Raw genomic sequence first — 23,702 nt, forward strand, 5'->3', positions numbered from 1 at the left:
CACGTTGCTGGTTTTTCTTCCTCTTCTGCAAGCAAACTTCTGTTAATGAAAACATTACATTTAAATATTATCAATCAACATATTTTACTCTGTACAGTATCCCTCAGAAATTGACTTTTTGATGTCACAGTATATATTAATACTTTATTCTGCAAAGCTTTAGTCATAGATCAGGTGGGCAACAGCTTCACTTCTCCATATGTTTGATTCAAACTCTCATCTGCAGCTGAATATTGAGAGACACAGATTCATTAAACTGAATGCTGTATCTTTAATAGCGCGGTGTCTGATTAAAGAGCCGGAGGTGATCAGATTGACTAATGAGAGTAAATACAGAGGCAGATCGAGCTCTGGAGGATTCTGCCCGTCTCCAGCATCTGTTGTCATGGCGATCGTCTTTTACAGCCGCCAGCTGAGCGTTTTACGGTTGCCCTTTAAAGGAACATGCTGTAATTGTTGCAACATTTTTTATTTGTTTTCTTAATCTTCTTATGGATGTGGCGCTGCCTTCGACTCAACGATTAGACGTATGGGCTAATATAGTGCCACTTTGTTTGTTGTAGTGAGTAAATGAGCTGCCGATCTCCTTCACATCCCCTTGAGATCTCATCCAAACACTGGACCTTGTTCCTCAACTCAACCTCTCTGTGTGTGTGTGTTAACCAAGAGACTATATAAATGTAAACTAGTAGCTGCTATCGGACACGACCCGGCTCTAAATGTTACATGGCAACTGTGTTAAAATCCTACGATTAAAAAGAATTTTGTTAATGTTTATAAGATGTTGATCTACTGTAATTCATCAATTTGTAGATCAAGTTGACATACTGTACTATAAAAAATTTTCAAACCTAGCTGTCATTGAGGTTGTTCCTTTTCCAAAGGTACAACTTTGCACCTAAAGAGTGCATTTTGGTATATCAGAGGTAGACAATGGTTCCAAATAAATACATATCTGTACTTAAATGGGACATATTTGGACCTTTTTATAGTCATGCAAAATTGGATTCATATATTGGTGTCCATGGCCCAAAATTCAGCTTTTATTGTGCCTTGAGCTTCTTTTTCGCGTCACTTGCATGAATTTCTATAAATAGTTTTTTGTGTCCATGCCACGCCTTTTTTTCTGTTTCATTTTATGTATTGTTTTTTCATAGTTTTTTTTTACCAATTTCACTTGGGGTTGGGGTTAGAATCACTTTCTGTTACGTTTTTAGACATCCTAACCCAAACTCCAACTCTAACCCCAACTCCAGGCGAGAATAGTTGTATAGTACATGTAGAAACCAATATATAAAAGTACATCCTACACTGTCAAAAATAAAGGTACGAAGCTGTCACTGGGGCAGTACCCTTTAAAAAAGGTCCTAATATGTACCATTTAGGTACAAATATGTACCTTTAAAGGTACATTTTGGCAGTTCAAAGTACTAATATGCACTCTTTGGGTACAAAGGTGTACTTTTTTGAAAGGGTACTGCCCAGTGACAACTTTTGTACCTTTATTTCTGAGAGTGTAACCCCAAATCTAACCACAACCCAGGGCGACAATGATTTAAAAAAAAAGAGAGAGAAAAAAAAACAATACATAAAATAAAATAAGAAAGTCGTGCCACAGACAGGAGAAACTGTTTATAGAAATCCATGCTGAGTGACAAGAAAAAGACATTCGTGCTCAAGGCACGAAAAAACGCTGAATTTAGTGCCATGGACACAATTAATTAATCAAAATTTGCGTGACTATAACACGGCTTTCCGTGAGATCATGTTGCCTTAATCCCACTGTATGTGACCCGTGCTGCCAAAATGAGTTGAAACGCAAATGTCGAAGTGTAATTTTCAGCTACAGGCAAAAGAAAGAAACTATAAGAGTCGATTTTGGTTGAAGTTTTTTATAAAAATAAGTTCATTAAGCCCTCGTGTAGCGATCCCAATGCTCTAAATAATCATCAAACATCTAAAATGATCTTTTAGAGTTAAAAGTCGGCACCTGATTGATGTTAAAAGAGTTATTGAGAACGATAAGACATGAAAATGATCTTTCTCACGCTGCCTGACAGATCTTAAGCATGCACACAGACCATATAGACATCTATACAGAATTACAGTTTTAAAAATATTTGTTTTGACAAGAATTCCCAAAGATATAATGTGTTATCTTAAGTGAATGTTTGGTTAACTGTTGGGAAAAAATATCTGATGTGTAAGATTATATTAGATCGTTGCATTACAGTAGATAAAGCTGTCTAGTCAATGTCAATCAAACATTTAAAGAAAGAAAAACATGCATTTGTCCTATATATATTGTTTTAGACTTTGTGTGTGCTAAATCTATTAGTTTTATTGTGATTTTAAGATATGGATGCGGTAATTTTGCTTTTCAACCTTATAAAAAATCTTTAACTCGATTTTTCTCAAAACTGACTTTGCCGACTCTGTCAACTTCAGATACAAATTGTTTTGAAGTTTTTAATAGAGGATGTTAGAATATAAATAACTAATTTTTGAAAATTCGCTCATTCCGACTCATTTTGCCAGCACATATTTACTGCTTAATGTATACTAGATTTAAATGCTTTTAGATTTCATTTCTTTTGACAGTCTGTTATTTGTATCCGGTCACTGTTATATGTTTTTGTTATTTTTGGGCCATTTTACCATTATTTGACACACATGCAAGGGAAAGGACAAAAAAGTGCAGGTTGGAGAAAGGGGTACGGGATCAGCAAAGGACCTCGAGGTCGCCAAAAGCTAAACATACACCATAAGTCGGAGCACTGCACACTACACAATCGCCTCTGACTACAGTGCAAAAAATATTTTCAAGAAAAAAATTCTTAGCATTTGTGTCTTTCTTTTCAGTAAAAATATAGTTAAAAAAATTAAATTAAGATGGTTTTTTCTTGATGAGCAAAACGACCCAAAAAAATAAGTCTAGTTTTTAGACCAAAAATATCAAATTTAAGTGATTTTGTGCATAAAACAAGTAAAAAAAAAAAAAAAAAAATCTTCCAATGGGGAAAGCAAAAAAAATCTTGAAAATTTTTTTTAAACAATAAATTTAAGTAAAATCTGCTTACCTCATTGGCAGATTTTTTTTTTTTTTGCTTGTTTTATGCACAAAATCACTTAAATTTGATATTTTTGGTTTAAAAACTAGACGAATTTTCTTGGGTTGTTATGCTCATCAAGAAAAAGCATCTTAATTTAAGAATTTTTTGATATTTCACTGAAAACAAGACAAAAATACTAAGAAATCTTTTTTCTTGAAAATAATTTTTTTGCAGTGTGCTGTATGATTTTTGTGTGGAGATTTTCTTATTATGCTGATGAAAGAGAGCAGGAATAACACATTGATCTTTTAAACCATTCAGCATTAAATCGAATGACCTTCACATCGCCTCCCATAAGAGAATGTGTGTTTTAAGTGCTTTAAGTAGTGAATGAATAATCTTGAGAATAAGTCATGTATTCACTTCTCCCTAACTTTTCATTGCATACTTTCATTTCAGTTTTTTTTTCTTTGACAGTGTGTTACAATAAAGTCAGTTTGTATTAGTGATCTGAATATATAAAATCAAATACTAGTGATGTTAAGAGATAATCCATTACTGTTTTTATGACATTTGTCTGCGGTTACGGTATTATTGAAGTGTTGGGTGGAGATCAGGACAGTGAATATATAAATACATCTTCACCAGCATGTTTAATTTTACTGTTGCACTTTAAAACATCTCTTTTATTTCTCATTTGATGTCCTCGAATTCATGTGAGGTTTTTAATCTAAATCCTTTGCTCTTAAAGTCTCTCAAAATCTCTATCAGTCTTTTGGGACTGACCCTGTGTGGATATACATAACACTGTTTCAGCATTTATTATGGTCTAATGTTATAAAAAATGAACACATTATTCTTTATCTTCAGTTTGATGATGAAACTGTGTGCTTTGATTGCTGTATGTTTAATACACAAGCAAATGTACTATATAAAAACTGCATAGAGGAGATGGGGATGTTTGTATAAAGCACTAACACTTGGTTGGCCTACTTTGAAAGCTTTAAGATGTTTGTAAAATAAATCCTTGTCTTTATAAATCATGACAAACTGAATTGTTTGTCTGTTTTGTCATCTGGGTGAATTTCATCAAAAAATTGTCCGGGTCACATTTCAGCCAAAAATCACAAGAAAGAAAAATGAAAGAAACGGTGAATGCTGCAATACTAAATAAATAAATGTACAGTTAACTGCTGTAATATTTGTTGTGTTCATTAAATTGTTAAGATTGTTGTGATGAAAATGATTGGTAACATTTGTTCACATTAGTTAACTAACAATGCACAGTAATATTACATCATTTATTAATCGTAGTTATTGTTTATTGCAACATTTATTAACACAAAATGTAAAGTTGTATCTGTTAACATGTAATGCACAAGGAACTAACATAAACAAACAATGAACAATTACATAAACTAACACTAAACGGCCATTAATTGAAGTTTTTTAGCGTTTGGGCAGTTAGTTTACACGATAATGCCGTTCTGGGGTCACGAAAGCACAAACATTCGAAAACAGGTTTTTATAAAGTTTTGTTTGTTCATGTTAGCTAATGCATTAACTGTTACCTTTTTATAATTTATTTATATTTTATAAGTTATTTTAAAAATAATAATAATGAGAATGAATGTGTTGGTGTTGGTGCTTAACTGCAAAAAAATGGCCCTAAAATATGCTTTAAAAGCTAGATTGACTTTATAATCACACTCCAGCATTGTGACTTTTAAGTGTGCAGAATGTTTTTAAAAAATAAATGAAATTCTTCTTATCTGTGAATATGTAATGTACTGAATGTCAAATTGAGGCTTTGCTTTATTTTGTGAATTATGTGATGCTGCCTTGGAAACTCTCATTAATGTTCTTCCTTTCCTAACAAACACTTTTGTTCATGACATAATAACTCCCCGCCGGGCGTGTGCACCCTCTCAAAGGTTACTTCTCATCTTTCTTCTGTAGTTACCTGGTAACAGAAAGACCAAATCAGGCAAGCAGATGTTGATCTCCATTTTTGTCTCTTTTTCCAAATGATCTGTAGTGCCCGGAAGGCTTGCGGCCCATGAAGGATGGTTCGGGTTGCTATGACTACTCGTTGGGCACCGACTGTACAGACGGATTCAATGGAGGCTGCGAACAGTTGTGTCTTCAGCAGCTGGTTCCTCTGCCCGATGATCCCACGTCCAGCAATGTGCTGATGTTCTGCGGGTGAGAATGAAGCTTAACACACAAACTTCTACATAACGAACATATAAGACAAAATCTAATGAAGTCGAATCTGCAAATGGCTCATCCAATCTATGGTTTATATTAATCTATGAAAGAAAAGATCAGATCCGCTGCTTTCAAACAAACAATAAACAAACAAACAAAACTGGGAAAAAAACTTTCATCCTATCTATATTTTTCCCCGGCTTATAAAGTCTTAAATATGGGTATTTTTCTTTAAAAAATACAGAATTTTAAGCAAAAAGCTGAAATAATTGCATATTTGTGAAGGATCTGAGATCAGATTCAGAATGATTATCAAAACTTACACAGAGTGTAAAATTAACAAGATTTTTTGCTTCAGTTTTTTACAAATTGGGTAAGAGTGCCATCTAGTGGATAATCGCGATTTTACAGATTACCATAAAAACTCTTCAGGAACACGTTTTTTTATGCAAGTTTTCTCTTAATTAATGAAATAACTTGTCAATGGTGGGGAAAGAGTTAATGATAAATCTCCAGATTAGGGTTGCAAAGGGGTGGAAATTTCCATGATATCTGGGGAATTTATGAAATATTTCAAATTGGAAATTTAATGGAAATGAATGGGAATTATTTGGAAATGTCTTTGTTTTGATGAACATGAATTAAAGGTATAGCGAAGGATTTTCTTTTTCCGGGTGGATCATCAAGACTATTGGTCATCCTAGGTGTCAATCATTCTGGTGATATGTTTACGTAAGGCCATCGTACGTTCTCGAGAAAAAGTGTCTATGAATTGTATGACAAGAAGAAAGGCCTTTGAAGAAAAAACATGTTTTTTGGGGGAGAATATTTCACATGCTGGGGTGAGCTAAAACTACAGGTTGGGCTTACCACACGAAGTTTCTACTCGACAGGTAAAGTTCGTCATGCTATTTGGAGAAATCCATTTAAAATCGCTGCTAGTAAAAGTTGATATAAGCTATAATAATAATAATAATAATAATAATAAAAATAATACATTTTATTTATAATGCACTTTTCTATAACCCAAAGCGCTAATTAGAGATTAGCGATTTTAGCCCTGGCACAAGTCACAAACCGCGCAGACACGGTAACCATCTCATCAAAGTTCATCAAAACAAAGACATTTATACAGGTTTGTAACAACATGTAAATGATGACAGATATTTCTTTTTTTGGTTGATTATCTCTTCAAGTACCTTTTTATATTCAACTCTGTATTTTTAATTCCCAGTTTATTCCTGTTAATTTCTGTTAATTCCTATATATTCCCATTCATTTCATATATTACCATTAATTCCCATGGAAATTCCCAGAATTTTGCAACCCTACTCCATATTGTCAAATATTGATTTGCTCACTGTCACTGTGTTGTGTCTGTGTGTGCTGTGTGTGTGTGTGTGCGTTCACTCAGGTGTGTACAGGAATATAAGCTGGCAGCTGACGGGCGTTCGTGTCTTTTGTTGGCCGATCACTGTGAAGGTCCGAAGTGCTCGAGACAGGACACACGCTTCAATGACACGCTCTTCAGTGAGATGCTGCACGGATACAACAACAAAAGTCAGCAGGTTAATCTGGGACAAGTCTTTCAGATGACCTTCAGGTGAGTACAGCATCATAGTGCTCTTTATTTTATTTGGGTTTTATCTCCGTTCAAGAAAATGAATAAGAAAAACTTCTTTTGTATTTCACAAAGAGCCTCACATTTACAGCAACACTTCATATCTATTCTAAGTATAGTAGTGCTGTTTATTTATGTTTGACTGTCATGTTGTAGGCCATGAAAACAACACTAGCTCTCTCTCTCTCTCTCTCTCTCTCTCTCGTTCTCTCTCTCTCTCTCTCTTTCTGTGTTTTTGTCAGCACTATACCACAACACTGTTAAACCCTTAAAAGTCACTTCACTTTTGTCAAATAAAAATGAATGTTTTCGGCTGGCGTGTGTTTTAACACTCACTCGTAATGTTTTTGTGTCTCTGATGTCTGCTGGTGGGGGTTTATATGAGATGTTCATGCAGCTTGACATCATGGTGTTAAAAACTCAATGCTCAGTAGTAGGAAAGTCATCAAAAACAATCCAGAAATATATGCAAAGTTCAGCAGAAAGCAACACTTCAGAGAAAGACACATTAGCACTTCATATTATGTTTATTAGATTTATTAAAAGTAGCTTTTCTACCCCAAAGATTTCAAACCATGTTACACCATCAATGTTACATTTGACATACGGCTGTATAAATGTGTTAAGCATAAATGAAGCATTAAAGGGCCCATACTATTCAAAATCCACTTTTACAAGGTGTTTTGGCATAAATGTGTGTTGGCGGTGTGTGAACACAACCACCATACAATGAAAAAATCCACCAACTCCTTCTTTTTATCCCCAATAAACCAAAGCAATCTCATGCTGTTTTGATTCTCTTGTCAATGTGATGTCACACTGATAAAGCCCCGCCCACTGCCACTGACTGACTGGTTAATTTTACCCAAAAGCTTTTTTAAATGTGTTTGTTAGCATGTTGTATCACTAATGCGGCTAAAAATAGTATTGTCTCAGATTGCATTCACAGGAATTAGATATTTTTTAACTCTTTCCCCACCATTGACGAGTTATCTCATCAATTAACTTTAAAAAAGTTGGCCACCAGCATTTTGTAAAAAAAAAATCTTCTAAAAATATATAAACATACATATATATAAAATAAAAGAACAGATAGAACAGCGGAGGCTTTGTTGTTTCATTTAATATATTTGTATGTTTATATATTTACATTTTTCTGGAAGGTAATTTGTGAAACTTTTGTGAAAATCACAAAAAATGCTGGTGGGCAACTTTTTAAAAAAAGGCTGGTGTGGAAGGAGTTAATTGAAATCACTCACTGTCTATTAGGAGAGAGGAGCTGTAGCTCATTTGCATTTAAAGGTACAGACATGAAAACCCACCCAAATAGGGCAATTTTGGACATGCTGTAATTAACCCTTGTGTGGTGTTCATATTTTTGTTACTTAGACGATGTTTTTGGGTCTATTGGACCCAGAGCATTATTAGTATCTTAAACCAATGCAGTCATACAAATTTATGTAATATTGTTTACAGATGTTTACTTTAGCCTTATTGCAAGTAACATAGACAGAATTCATGGTTAATATTTGTTATTTACCACTGGTAGAGGACTATTTATAAACTAAAGTGCCATTCGTTTTTGTGGTAATATGAAATAAAAGAAGAAAATTCTATTCTGATCCAGATTTTGGGGGAAAAACTATTTTATCATAAATAAATATAAATGAAACCAAGTTTTTCATCACTGTTGATGTTATATTCTTTGAACTTTTTGAAATTGTACACATTTGTGTCAGTCTACACAGCACAGGCCCCAACTGAACAGATGCCGTATCTTAAGAAATTATTTACACTGAACACATAACCTGTTCTTGCCAGCAAACACAACACATTAGAAGCAAAATTTTACTGTGTAGTTGTGTTGCGTATGCATTTCTTGCATTGTATACACATATAATGTGTCCATCTTATGTCCACACACATGTTATACAATGTGTTGCTATTGAACATAACTTAGAATGATGAAAATTCATGGATAATATTTTACTTTCTCTATTATTCACTCTCTCTCTCACACACACACACATCTATGGTGGACATTTAGTTCCCACAATGTGATAAAAACCAGGTAAACACACGCACGCACATGTTACTGGTTTCCATGTTTTGTGGGGACATTCCATAGATGTAATGCATTTTATTTCTATTCCCCTTACCTACCCCATTCCCTAACCCCAACCATCACAGAAACCCTTCTGCTACTTCACATTTTCAAGAAACATCATTTTGTTTGATTTATAAGCTTGTTTCCTGATGGGGAAATCAAAATGTCCCCACAAGGTCACAAAAATACTGGTATTCCTATCTTTTTGGGGACAATTGGTCCCCACAACGTGATAATTACCCGGCCGCACGCACGTGCACGCACACACACACACACCAGGTTTTGTGGTAAACCCATTTTTTTTTACTACACTTTTACTACAGTAAAACCATGGTTATTTTTTGTAAGGGATATAATGGTAAAATGTAGAATGTTTCCTGTTAGACAGAAGGTAAAGTGTTTGGGACAGTGGGGGCAGACAAATGTTCATGCATGATATATAACATGTTGGATGCTTGCGGCATTACAGCAAGAGTAGAAGGACAAAACTCTGACATGCATCCATCACATATGTACAGACATATATACAAACACACTCATGCACTCACAGGAGTCGCAGATAGGAGAAAAACAGAGTAAAGTTACATAGCAAATTCAATTTTCACATTCTTATTACCCCCGGGTCCAGTGGACCCGAACACCACATATGTAATATAAATGTGTAGGGGGGGTACACGATGTACAGTAATTATAAAGTTGTTTATTTTTATGTTCTTCATAGAAAATGAGCCAAGGCCAATGAATCTGAGGTTGAAACAACAATTAATTACATAATTTTTCTTACAGTAAACATTAAAAACGGGTCCCACAGACCCGAACACCACACAAGGGTTAATGATCTGTGGGGTATTTTGAGCTGAAACTGCACAAACACATTCTGCGCACACCTGAGGCTTAAATTACATCATGTAAAAATGGTGGATAATAGGTGCCCTTTAACTCATTACCTGCCAGCCTTTTTTTAAGTTGCCCGCCAGCATTTTTTGTAATTTTCACAAAAGTTTCACAAAAAGCCTTCCAGGAAAATTTTCTTCTAAAAATATATAAACATACAAATATATCAAATGAAAGAACAGATCCTCTGCTTTCAAACAAACAAAACGGCAAAAAAGTTTCATGCTATCTTTTTTGTTTTCTCTGCTTATGAACTCTTAAATTTGGGTATTTTTCTTTAAAACATTTTTTTTTTTTTAGTAAAAGCTGAAATAATTGCATTTTTGTGAAGGAATTTTGTTAGAGATCCGATTCAGAGCGATCCTCAAAACATACACTGAGTGTAAAATTAGTAAATAATTTTTTGCTTCAGTTGTAAGAGTGACATCTAGTGGATAATCACAGTATTACAGATAACCATAAAAACTCATCAGGAACACGTTTTTTCATGCAAATGTTTTCTCTTAATTGACGAGATAACCAGAACGAGCCGTTTTATAATGTTAGATTTGGACCAGTCAGTGATTGTTTTACATAATTGGGAAAAAACAGATGAACAAAAGGACAAAATTGACCCTAGATTTTGATGGTCTGTGCTTTCCTGCACTGAATGGATTGATGAATTGAATTTCTATGAAAAGAAAATAAATGATTTATTTTCAGCAGGAACACAATCTTCTCATCAGTGATGAAGGACAGCAGTGTATTTTGTGTTTTCAGAAGAAAAGTTTGTGTATCTCTGGTAGTCTGAAGGTTTTAAAGATGTGGAAGGTATCTTCATGGCTCAGGTCTTTAAGGGGGGATGGCATCCCACATGTTGAAAAATAAAGGCAAAAAGCATCCCTCTGTAAAACTACCAGCCCCCAATCGTGTATAATATAAAATGTATCATGCAAATGCAGTATTAAGCTGCATACTCACCGTTTGCATACCAAAAGTGAATTATCATTTATTTGTGTTGTGTATTTCTGTTCAGATGCTTGACAAAGTAGTACAATGAAAGTAGTACAGTTTTTAAGTAGTGTGACAGACATGTCAAACACTGTTATAACGATCATTAAAAAATGCCTCTGCAAAGAAACACCACTATTATTGGTATCATAATGGACATAAGTGTCTAAACTAATGACATATATTCCTCGATACGAGGTATAGAAGATAATGAGAGTCAGTAAATGAGTAATAGGTTTCTGTGTTAATTCTTCGATAGATGAACTGAATTGATCCTGGCAGATTTATTTTCATCCTGTGTTACACAACAGTCAGTGAATTATTTGATCCCCGGCATCGGTCAAACTGCACAAGACCTCATCATTTGAACAGATCACACATACAGGACTATCGGCAGGTAAACCCGCTACACGTACCTTGATCTGACAAAATCTGGTGTTTTAATGGCCATCAGTCTGTGAGCGAGATTTTGAGTCATTGGCCTGTGCCGTGTCTGGACAGTTTCTCTTAAAAACATAAAACACAAGAGACACAAAATCAATATGAACACACTGTTAAGGATAACCACGTGTTGTTGTCTTTCTTCTGGGAAACACTAAAGGAAATGTGTTTTAATAACGAATATATTCACTGATAACCAAACGTATTATATACAAAATGTAGATTTATTGCCTAAAAAGAAATCGCTCTGCATATTAGGAACACCATACTAATACTGTGTTTGACCCCCTTTCGCCTTCAGAACTGCCTTAATTCTATGTGACATTGATTCAACAAGTTGCTGAAAGCATTCTTTAGAAATGTTTGCACATATTAATAGGATAGCATCTTGCAGTTGAAACTCTTTTTCCTATTTGTAGTGGAGATGAGTGGTACCCGGTGGGGTCTTCTGCTGTTGTAGCCCATTGCCTCAAAGTTGTGCGTGTTGTGGCTTCACAAATGCTTTGCTGCATACCTCGGTAGTAACGAGTGGTTATTTCAGTCAAAGTTGCTCTTCTATCAGCTTGAATCAGTCGGCTCATTCTCCTCTGACCTCTAGCTTCAACAAGGCATTTTTACCCACAGGACTGCCGCATGCTGGATGTTTTTCCCTTTTCACACCATTCTTTGTAAACCCTAGAAATGGTTGTGCGTGAAAATCCCAGTAACTGAGCAGATTGTGAAATACTCAGACCGGCCCGTCTGGCACCAACAACCATGCCACGCTCAAAATTGTTAAATCACCTTTCTTTTCCATTCTGACATTCGGTTTGGAGTTCAGGAGATTGTCTTGACCAGGACCACAACCCTAAATGCATTGAAGCAACTGCCATGTGATTGGTTGATTAGATAATTGCATTAATGAGAAATTGAACAGGTGTTCCTAATAATCCTTTAGGTGAGCGTACATTTATTTAGCTTTTTTGGAGTGTGGAACAATGAACGACCATCCATCATCTTCACTGTATATTTTGTCATTCTGCCCATCATCACTTTTTGAACTATTTCTTTACCCTATATCTTACTAACATGTGTCTTATCCAGATATAACACAAGATTAATGCTGAAATAATGTCTTGCGGCAGACCATAGAGATGATTTCTCAGCACACTGCAGATGTCACATGCACACTCAATGTTAAAAACTTGTGATATACGCTGACAGAATTTAAAATATGCAGTTGTCACAATGAATCTTGGTATAGCTGAGGCTGTGAAAGATGCATTTGTCCTTTTCTTTGTGATCAACAGAAATAAGGACACATTTCAAGGCCGCGTTTTAGAAACGGGGCGGCCTTCATAGCGGCACTGTAATGCATTCTGTCTTGAAATCCAGCCTTTGGAGGATGCAAACTCTGAATTGTAAAAGTCACTTCAACCTTTTCTTGCACTACTGGAACATGCTAAAAAACTAAAAGTTGATCCAGAAAAATAATATGTCATGCAATTTATAAAGTTTCTAATATCACTCAATAAAGTCAACATTTATTTGCCATGGCTTTTTTATAAAACTACTGTGTGTCCATCTGCCATATTTCTGTCCATTATTTGGCCCGTAAAGTGAGCCCGCTGTCACTGTAATGAATGCTTTGATATGCAGATGATGGATGTGACTCAGATGTGATGCAGCCACACAGATGCTCAGTCACATGTTGCTCATCACTAATAATATTCATCAAGCATTCTGCATCATTTTGGTGATATTTATGCAGCTTCGCCCATATGCGTCCATGGAAACAATTTGTGGAAATTAATCTTTAGTGCAACAGTGCCGTTTATTATATAAAACAACCATTAGGCATGTTGTGTTTGTGCAAAATGGAATATGGTGTCTTTTCATTTTATTTTAATGTCATTAATGTACATGTTGTAAATGAATTTTTTTTTTAGATATAATTATATTTAAATGTGCATTAGTCAGAAATCATAATGTGCATTGTATTTACTGCATTGTAAATCACAAAAAAAACTAATGGTGCAAGTTTTAGTATGCATATGCACAAATGAGATTGGAGAGCCATTAAAAGCACTTTGAGTTTTATGTGAATGATTTCTGTGGTTAAAACAGACCGCTTTCATCTTTATAGATAGATGCACTTTTCCTGACAGCTCACACAGATTTTTCCCAGCACGCCTTTCGGTTCGGTCTCCTCAGAGGTCTGCATCAGGCGGCCAGCGTCAGGGCCGCTGGAACGGCTAATAAATATTGACATGTCAATCTAAGAATAGAGGCTCCCAGTCTCCCGCTGACCCCAGCGAGCACAATGTTTCCTTTAAAAGGCATTCAGCATCCTTCTCCTCGTCCTTATATGAGACAAGATAGATTAAGAGCATCCATCCGTCAGGACGCAGCCTTGTCCTGCCCTGTTGAAGGATATGAAAGTCAAGAAAAGAGCAACGAATGATGACAAGATAGACAGAGATAAAAGTTTGGTGTACTCAATATGCTAATGAGTTTTGAAGTCACATCACTGAATTAAAAGGCAATTAAAGGTGGTTTCAGTGAAATGGGAAAAGACAGAAAACTCTGAATATTTGAGGATTTTCTGTTGCTCTTCTTAGCTTGAAATGTGAAGTTTGAATGCGGTGGGGAGAAATTTGATTAAGTAAAGTTAAAGCGTCAGATGAGGGAAGAGCAGCTGGAGGCGTTAATATTCACATGAGAGCGCTTTGCATATTTTACACTTTCTGCTTTGTTTCCTCTTTATTTATTTAAATATTTATTTAGTCTTCACTTTCCCAATTACAGAGAAATGTCTGGTTATAGCCCAGAAACTAAAATACCTCTGGAATAAACACAACACAACTGAATTGAGTTAATCTTATGAACAAGCAAAAATATCATATCACATTTATTTTTCATTGTGGTAGTAAATTTAGATGTGTCTGCCCCTATGGTCAGATGACAGTAAAATGTCAATTGGACTTCATGCTTGTAGTCCAAAGTCTAGCTCAATTCTTGTTTTTAGGTTTTGATCTTTTCAGCTGTTTTGGCAACATAATTGATTGTCTTGAAGACTGAGGTCCACCTTGAACGTTCACTGTGTACATTTTTATCTGCATCTAGTGGTGGGGCTTTAAATTGCAACCAACGGCTCAGTCCAGAATCCACCCCTCCCTTTCCATAGATATATACACTAGATGTCACCTTGGGGTTCTAAGCATGCGTCAAAACCGCCGCCATCTTGGAACAGGGGTCTTGTCATAGGATCTAGGTAAAGTTGCTATCTCCGCCTGTACTCCGAATTCATGGACGATGCCAGACTTTTGTGCTGCGTGTGGATGTTAGGCCTACTATCACTATGCGTATTAGTTAGAATTTTTTTATATATATTCATAACATCGAACCTTTATTTTTTTCTGGACTCAATGCTAAATACATGTCTGACTGTTGGAACGAACCAAAAGAAAACCAAGAAAATCACATTCATGACGATTTATGGTGATTTTATTTCTGTTACACCATTGCCTACAATCACGGTGATGCAAGGCTCCCTGTTTCAAGATGGCGGCTCTATTTGCCGCATTCGTTCCAATGAACTGCCGTAGCCAAGGTGACATCTAGTGTACATATCTATGCTCCCTTTCGAAATGCAGAGAAAAGCTACGGTAGCCGCCACAGAACAAACATGTTATCGTCTGAGACAACGCATTGACAAAATGCACTGTAGAGCAGTTTGTCCATTTAGGGCTTCTGTAGAAACATGACGGTGACTTCCATGTAAGGGAACTGCGATGTTTGGAGATAAAAACGACTCGTTTTAACTCTTTCCCCTCTTTTTGATATGGTCAATTAAGACAAAACATTTGCATGAAAAAACGTGTTCCTGATGAGTTTTTATGTTAATCTATAATACCACGATTATCCACTAGATGGCTTATCCACTTATCCAGTTTATAAAAAACTGAAGCAAATTTATTTACTAATTTAACACTCCATGCATGTTTTGATAATCTTTCTGAATCTCATCTCTAACAAAATTCCTTCACAAAAATGCAATTATTTTAACTTTCTGCTAAAAAGTTTGTATTTTTTAAGAAAAATACCCATATTTAAGAGTTTATAAACAGAGAAAAGGGATAGCATGAATGTTTGTTTGTTTATTGTTTGTTTGTAAGCAGAAGGTCTTTCCTTTCATTTGATATATTTGTTTGTTTATATATTTTAGATTAAAATTATCCTGGAAGGAATTTTGTGAAAATCAAAAAAAGGCTTGCGGGAATGAGTTAATGTAATAAAAACAATAACATTTATTATTTAAGGTCTTTATACACCACTGATAATATATTTATGTAGACTATATTGATTTTATGTATGCTTTAAAAATATACATTTGCCTTATACTACTAAAATCCATTGACAGAAACACATTACATATTGTCATCAAAAATCCCTGCATGTAATACTCATTTTAACCTATGGATTATGTTTCGCACATAGTGCATTCTGGGTTGATTATATGTAATGGTTGTTGCGAAATATTACCACGGTTTACTATGGTTAAATACTATGGTATCAAGTGTAGTCTTAAGAGGGTCGCACACCGGACGCGCATCTCAGCACATTGTTTTCTATGAGTATACGCACACCGGCGCCGACAGGTGGCGCCTGTCCTCGGCGCCCATCCTTGACTCAGGAAGTTGCTCAAATCCCTGTCGCGCCACTCACATAGTTTAACATTAAATAACATCATATTTGTTCCAAATCATTAACGATTAACATTGGCTGCTAACGTATATTTAGCATTTTGAATATATCTGTATCTGCAGACGCTTCGAAGGGGTTTATGATAAAAGAGACGCTCACATGACAATCCGAACACATTATTTTGAATTCAGAGAAGAGAAAAGAAGAGAAGTCACCAACTACTGCAATTTATTGCCCAACATTTACAAAGTGCTTTCACATTTGAGGGATGCAGCTTGTAGAAACGGTTTCTCGTGTCTCAAGAAATAAATAGCCTACAGATCCCATCTGTGACATCAGGATGCTGCACATTTGAAAAACAAATCCAACTATCTTCTGTCAAATCAAAGATTAAACAAGCTAACCTAACAGATTATCCAGGTCACATTGAAACGTTACTCTGCTAACCCGGCAGAGTGCACAAGCTTTCAGTCTAATCGCAGTCATCCGCTGGAAAGACCTTCTCCAAAAGAGTAAAACATGGAGTTGAGTGCCAATTATTTTCCTGGAAGCCCACATGATTCGTTCCGGAGCCTGTCCAGGAATCACAAGCAATCAGTTTTCTGGTCTGCTGTAACAGGACCCAATATCAGGTGATGTAGGGCAGATTTTAGTCCTGCAGGTGTTGCGTGTGTCCAGGCATGGGCCAATGAACACTAATTTAAAGTCCTGGCATTTTTGAGCACGCTAACCTGTGGACCGTGAAAAGAGCTAATACATCTCAAAAACAAATGTGGAGCATGAAGGTGATTTCTCTTTTAGTTTAATATGACCAAATGTAAGCACTGTACAGCGGACCTTTAAAGAAAGGTCATTCTGACTCATATCTGATCATTTCAAGACTGCGTCGGAAATCGCATACTGTGACAGTAGTGAATTAGATGAAGTGTATACTCAACGACTGTTAAAATAGTATGTCCTGTATGGTATGGATATAAGTATTATGAATGAAATTCAGACGTACTACATCTGCCACGTTGATACATCACGTGATGGTTAGAGAGTCGGGCTTGTAACCCGAGAGTTGATGGTTTGAGTCTCATGGCTTGCGGGTTGCGAATGTGATGTCCTTGAGCAAGGAGCCACGTTTGAGGTGTCAAACTCGCGTCTACCACACCTAGTTTGCCGCTTGAACAGTTTGAGTTTACTCGCTTCATTCGCGTTTGAAATTCTAGTCATCGAGACATTCATGTGGAAATTTGCGTCATGGGAGGAGCTTCTGCGACTCTGCTCGCTTCCTTGTAATTATGTCACAACTAGAGCAAGCTCCTGATTGGTTAACTTGGCGCGTTTTTCTGCCAAAGTTCCAATTTTTCAACTCGCGCGTTTGCCGCGGCAACTCTCAATTTGCGGCATTCACGAACTAGAAGCGTGAATGAGCACGAATCGGGTCTACTGCGCCACGCTAAACGTCTCATTGAAATCACTCACGCTTGACGACTCTACCGCGGCTGGTGTGAACGCAGCATTACCCTAATTGCTCCCCAGGCGCTGCGATAGCTGCCCACTGCTCCGGGTGTGTGTGTGTTCACTACTTACTGGGAAGACTTAAATGCAGAGGTCACATTTCAAAATACTTGACAAGCTTGTCACTTTCATAAAAAGTAATTAATTTGTATGATGTGAAACAAGCGCAATTTAACCATATGTATTTACCATAAGCGGATAACTGATATATTTTCCATGAGTCCTCTATGTTAGCGATTATAAGGTTACATAGCTAACTGTTAGCTATTGCGTTTAAAATGTAATTTCAGTTTCATTGGTGGCTTGATTGTACACAATGTTGCAATAAATTAATGATTTTGAAGAAGAATATCAGGCTTTTCTCTATCTTTTACAAATACAATTTTTGCTGTATGTATCTATGTCCGCTTTAACTCTTTCCCCCCCACTGATGGGTTATCTCGTCAATTAAAAGAAAACATTTCCCTGCTAGCGATGCTTTCCTGACGAGTTTTTACGGTATTCTGTAATTCTGCTATTATCCACTATATAGCGCTCTTACCCAGTTTTTTTTTTAAACTGAAGCAAAACGATTTTAACTAATTTTAAACTTTGTGTATGTTTCAGTCTTCTGAATCTGATCTCTAACAAAATCCCTTTACAAAAATGCAATTATTTCAGCTTTTTTCCCAAAATGTACATATTTACGTTTGAATAAAGCCACGTTGCCACTTCTCTATTTTTTTGGAATATGAAAACTCCTGACCATTTTCTTCTTCGTTGAATGACTCCTCTCCAGGGGGCTCATGGGATAGTAAAGTGTCCATTGAATGTTCACTTCAAAATCTTGCTGTAAGTAGTAGATTATCTGGGTACTTTTCATCTACAGTACATTTTTCGAATACTATGAATTCAGACATCACCTTACATACAGATTTTTGCCTACTATATAGTACGAAAAGGCTGAAATGTTTTTTATTTTAGTTATTTTTATTATCTGTGATTTATTTGAAGGTGCACTCAAAAAATACAAAAATTTTAGAGAGAATGTTTAAGTTTCATCATGTTTCACTAAAAAAGCCTTCACCTGCTTTTTATCAGCAGGATTTCAATGATGTGACAGACACAAACTTAACTGCAGTTTTACTCATTCAAAACAAAGTTTCACTGTAGTTGATCACTATTAAAACCATTTTATTGATGAATTAATGACTCGCACTTACTACGAGGTTCAGTTTTTGTAATTTTTTATGTTGATGTTTTTAAAAGAGAAGAAGGGAGAAGAAATCGAAATTGCTTACCTGGTTAACATCTTTGTCTTTTTCTGGTTGTATTGCAGGCTGTGTGCTTGTATTTTAAATAACTGAAATTGAAAGTTGGCAATGCGTAATGACAAATCTGAAATAGCAAAAGCTGCGTCGATCAACACAGCTGGACTTTACGTTGTTCTGGTGCACAAAAGTGAAATTTCTTGCTGTTATATTTCAGGTTGCGGTGTGCGTGCATGCAAACTCTGTATTACATCTCTGTAGGGATTTTTGTGAGTGTGTAGGAGCACATAAACAATACTGTGGAGCGTTATATTCACTGTGCTTCAGGATTTACTGTAATGAGACTGTTAGGTCTGAAGCAGAGGCTTCTGCAGCGAGCTGATAGTGAAAACTGAGAAAATGGCCGAGCCTTTAGGAAACACTAAATCAATATGGGTCTCAACAGCTATTGAGAATGCTGTACTGTATATAAATGAAGTGTTGTAGGGGTTAGAAATGCAGGCCGGTCATTTCTGTAGGCAACCAATGAGAAAGGGTGGCTTGTAAATGGATTTAACCCTTCGTAGGCCACCGCTGATGCTATTATTGTTTTACTTTTATTGCACTTCAGGGTTGCTGCTGGTAGACGATAATAACGCTCACTTCGCAAGAGATGTGTCTCTGTTCAGATGAATGTTTTTGATTCAGAGCTTGTGTGTATTATCTGATGTTTGGTTATTAAAAGGGAACATTTTAAGATTTTTATACCGGATTATTAACAATTACTTTGGTTTGTGTCACCTTAGCCAAGTCATGTATTTTATTTTTATTTTGTAATTTTATTAAAGTTTTCATCAAATCCATTGTTAATTCTTGATCTGTGAGATGTTTTCACACTAAATATCTTTAAAAGGTTTTTTTATTAATTAAATTAGAAAAGACATATACAGTATGATGTTGAGATGAAACTGCATCTCAGTCTTATCTGTACTCATTTATTATAAAATGTCTGTCTCTATACAGTGGGGCAAAAAAGTATCCAGTCAACCACCAATTGTGCAAGCTCCCCCACCCAAAAAGATGAGAGAGGCCTGCAACCTTCATCACAGGTACACCTCAACCACGAGAGACAAAATGAGGAAAAAAATCCAGAAAATCACAGTGTCTGATTTTTTAAGAATTTATTTGCAATTTATGGTGGAAAATAAGTATTTGGTCAATAACAAAAAAGCAAGATTTCTTTCTCTCACAGACCTGTAACTTTTTCTTTAAGAGGATCCTCTGTCCTCCACTTGTTACCTGTATTAATGGCACCTGTTTGAACTTGTTAGCAGTATAAAAGACACCTGTCCACAACCTAAAACAGTCAGAATGCAAACTCAACTATGGCCAAGACCAAAGAGCTGTCAAAGGACACCAGAAACAAAATTGTAGACCTGCACCAGGCTGGGAAGACTGAATCTGCAATAGGTAAGCAGCTTGGTGTGAAGAAATCAACTGTGAGAGCAATTATTAGAAAATGTAAGACATACAAGAACACTGATAATCTCCCTCGATCTGGTGCTCCACGCAAGATCTCATCCCGTAGGGTAAAAATTATCACCAGAATGGTGAGCAAAAATCCCTGAACCACACGTGGGACCTAGTAAATGACCTGCAGAGAGCTGGGACCAAAGTAACAAAGGCTACCATCAGTAACACACTATGCAGCCAGGGACTCAAATCCTGCAGTGCCAGACGTGTCCACCTGCTTAAGCCAGTACATGTCCGGACCTGTCTGAAGTTTGCTAGAGAGCATTTGGATGATCCAGAAGAAGAGTGGGAGAATGTCATATGGTCAGATGAAACCAAAACATAACTTTTTGGTAGAAACTCAACTTCTTGTGTTTGGAGGAGAAAGATGCTGAGTTGCATCCAAAGAACTCCATACCTACTGTGAAGCATGGGGGTGGAAACCTCATGCTTTGGGGCTGTTTCTCTGCAAAGGGACCAGGACAACTGATCCGAGTTAAGGAAAGAATGAATGGGTCCATGTATCGTGAGATTTTGACTCAAAACCTCTTTTCGTCAGCAAGGTCATTGAAGATGAAACGTGGCTGGGTCTTTCAGTATGGCAGTGATCCCAAACATACCGCCCGGGCAAAGAAGGAGTGGTTTCGTAAGAATAATTTCAAGGTCCTGGAGTGGCCTAGCCAGTCTCCAGATCTCAACCCCATAGAAAATCCTTGGAGGGAGTTGAAAATCTGAGTTGCCCAGCGACAGCCCTAAAACATCACTGCTCTAGAGGAGATCTGCATGGAGGAATGGGCCAAACTACCAGCAACAGTGTGTAAAAACCTTGTGGAGACTTACAGAAAACGTTTGATCTCTGTCATTGCCAACAAAGGGTATATAACAAAGTATTGACATAAACTTTTGTTATTGACCAAATACTTATTTTTCACCATAATTTACAAATAAATTCCCAAAAAATCAGACAATGCGATCCTCTGGATTTCTTTTTCTCATTCTGTCCCCCATAGTTGACGTGCACCCCCGACAAAAACCACAGGCCTCTCTCATCCTCCCAAGTGCGAGAACCTGAACAATTGGTAGCCGACCAAATACCCTTCTGCCCCACTGTATGTCCCATCTAATGAAAGGAAACGGTTTCAAATAGATATTTATATTCCAGGATGTCATGAATGGAGAACGGTCACTTTGTTGGATGACTCTTTACAGATATGAAAACACTTAAGCACTCGAAGCATCTCTTTTAGACATCTCTCATCTCATCCGAGCGATCCGGTGTCACTCTACAGATCCACCTAAAGCGAGTGGGTGAACAAGTTGTGGTCAAACATCTATCATTGTGCACTATTGTGGCTTTGGAGTTGAACAGGCAGTGACCCCTGTTGGTGAGACCATGAAAATATGAATGACAGTACCATGTCAGGCTGTCAGTTCTTTATATGCTTGTTAACTCGGTGTATATTATTTAATGACACCAGTTTACAAGCTAAAGACCTAAAGTGCTCTGCTATAATGTTTTATAGTGCAGCTGACTGCGTGTGATGTAAAGACTGAACGCTTACTCATCCCCGACAGGTGAACGCTCTTCATCTGTGAGTAAATGAACATAAAGACTCAGGGAAACTTGAATCTGTACACTAGTGTCTGTCAAATTGTGAGAGTTTATGTCTCATGTCGTGCTTTTTAACAACATTTAGTGCGTGAAAATGACTGTAGTCTTACATATTTAATCATAAAAAATAAATCAAGTCCTAGAGCTGGACCAAGGAGTCAGACTCGACATGAAACACTGTCAGGAACACATTCAGCTCATATTTTACATCAGGGGTCTTCAACTCTTCTTTAAGGCCAGATTTTAAAATTGTAAATATGATGATGTGGGCCTCTTACCCCTATTTTTACATTTTACCTATTATATATGTTATGTTGTTTTTGTTACTTTTTGTTATAGGTCTTATATTAAATAACAGGCATTTTCAAAAAAAAGCACACTTCTTGTATCCAGTATTTTGCCTTTTAATGACTGAAAACTCTTTTTTAATATTTTAAAAACAATTTTAGTTTAACATTGCAAGAGCCCAATGTGAATACTTCAACTGTGAAAATTGCACAATAAAGGGCAAATGTAAATAATCAACACATTTTTGTATAGCAGAGCTCTTAACCCTTATGCATTGTTCCAATTCACTACCATTTCGTGTTGTTAGTGCCCAAAAATGGCTCATTTATGGTTTGTGGCCATTTTTGCCCCATTGACTTCCATTATAAAGATTTTTTTTTATTGCAAAGCCATGACACAATATAATCATGCATTCTTGATTGTTGGTGTTTTTTCCTTTTGCAAAGTGGTAAAATTTGTCATTTTTACTGTTGATCACCATGTGGCACCATTAACCCTTTAGTAGGCCTGTGCAAAAAACAGAGCTTAATTTCTGAAAAAAGGTTAAAAAAATCCAGTCCACAATCTCTTTATATATTGAAAATCTGTCATTTTGTGTGTTTTTTCCCAAATCAGTGACACCACTTTTATCAGTACTGAGGTTAACAGATTTTCTTAAAATATGTGTAAATATAAGATTTGTCACAAAAAATCATTCCATTTGCTGAAACACAGAGAAAGTTGTGGCCAAATTAAAACAAAAAAGGACAAAAATGGCCCCAACAACACAAAAGGGTTAAACTTCTTTTGTTAATAACTGTTTAACTTTCATAAATTTTTACATTTCAAGTGTTCACAACATATAGTCAGTTTTCTTCTAATGGCTAAAATTCCACCTCATGTTTTCTTTTTAAATATTTTAAAGATATATCGGCTAAACCGCCTTCCCATTGTAGACTACTTCGGACACGACTGCCGGAGTTCGCCCCCTAGTGGCAGTCATAATGAAGTTTCAGTTTAATTGTATTCCTTATTCCAGCGCAAGAGTTTTAAATCTAAGAATATATTTATACTTAAAAACGATTGATTACTGATAAGTAAATTATTAAAGTATTCAAGTGTTACTGATAAAGTCAAACAAAAAACAAAAGGATACATTTTCACCTCACATACAGTGTTTTAATTAAAAACACACTGAAATACATCACTTCTGGTCAGCAGCTCACATGCAGTGTAGTCATACAAGCTTTTTATGTATCCAAAGCTCAGATTGTATTCGATCATTTTGGATCCGATAATTATGCACCCGCAGATGGTTGGCACCCCATGCAGCCCCTTTACGACTCTTCTTCAGATCCATTAAATGTCATTTGTCATGTAAAGAAAAGAAAACGTAACCATGCTAATTTTAAATCAGACAAAGATGACCGGCGGGCTGGATAAAGATGATTAGAGGGCCGCATTTGGCCCCTAGGTTACATCAATATCAAATTAGATGTTTATTTTTGCTTAAAAAAAAGGAAAGCATTATTTGGACAATTACAATGTTTTGCATTCTGACAATAATGGTTCA

General features: G+C 36.2%; 1 protein-coding gene across 2 annotated transcripts in view; it reads left to right on the top strand.

The window, feature by feature from the left end:
* LOC129440778 (astrotactin-2) overlaps positions 1-23,702 on the top strand; it is a 427,123-nt gene that overhangs the window by 306,656 nt on the left and 96,765 nt on the right. For both annotated transcript variants that reach the window (XM_073860480.1, XM_055200291.2), the window contains exons 12-13: positions 5,092-5,258; positions 6,679-6,867. In XM_073860480.1, the coding sequence (XP_073716581.1) occupies positions 5,092-5,258; positions 6,679-6,867 (356 nt within the window). The remainder of the gene's footprint in view (positions 1-5,091; positions 5,259-6,678; positions 6,868-23,702) is intronic.

Source organism: Misgurnus anguillicaudatus, chromosome 22 (genome assembly GCF_027580225.2).
Source record: "Misgurnus anguillicaudatus chromosome 22, ASM2758022v2, whole genome shotgun sequence".
Lineage (NCBI taxonomy): Eukaryota > Metazoa > Chordata > Actinopteri > Cypriniformes > Cobitidae > Misgurnus > Misgurnus anguillicaudatus.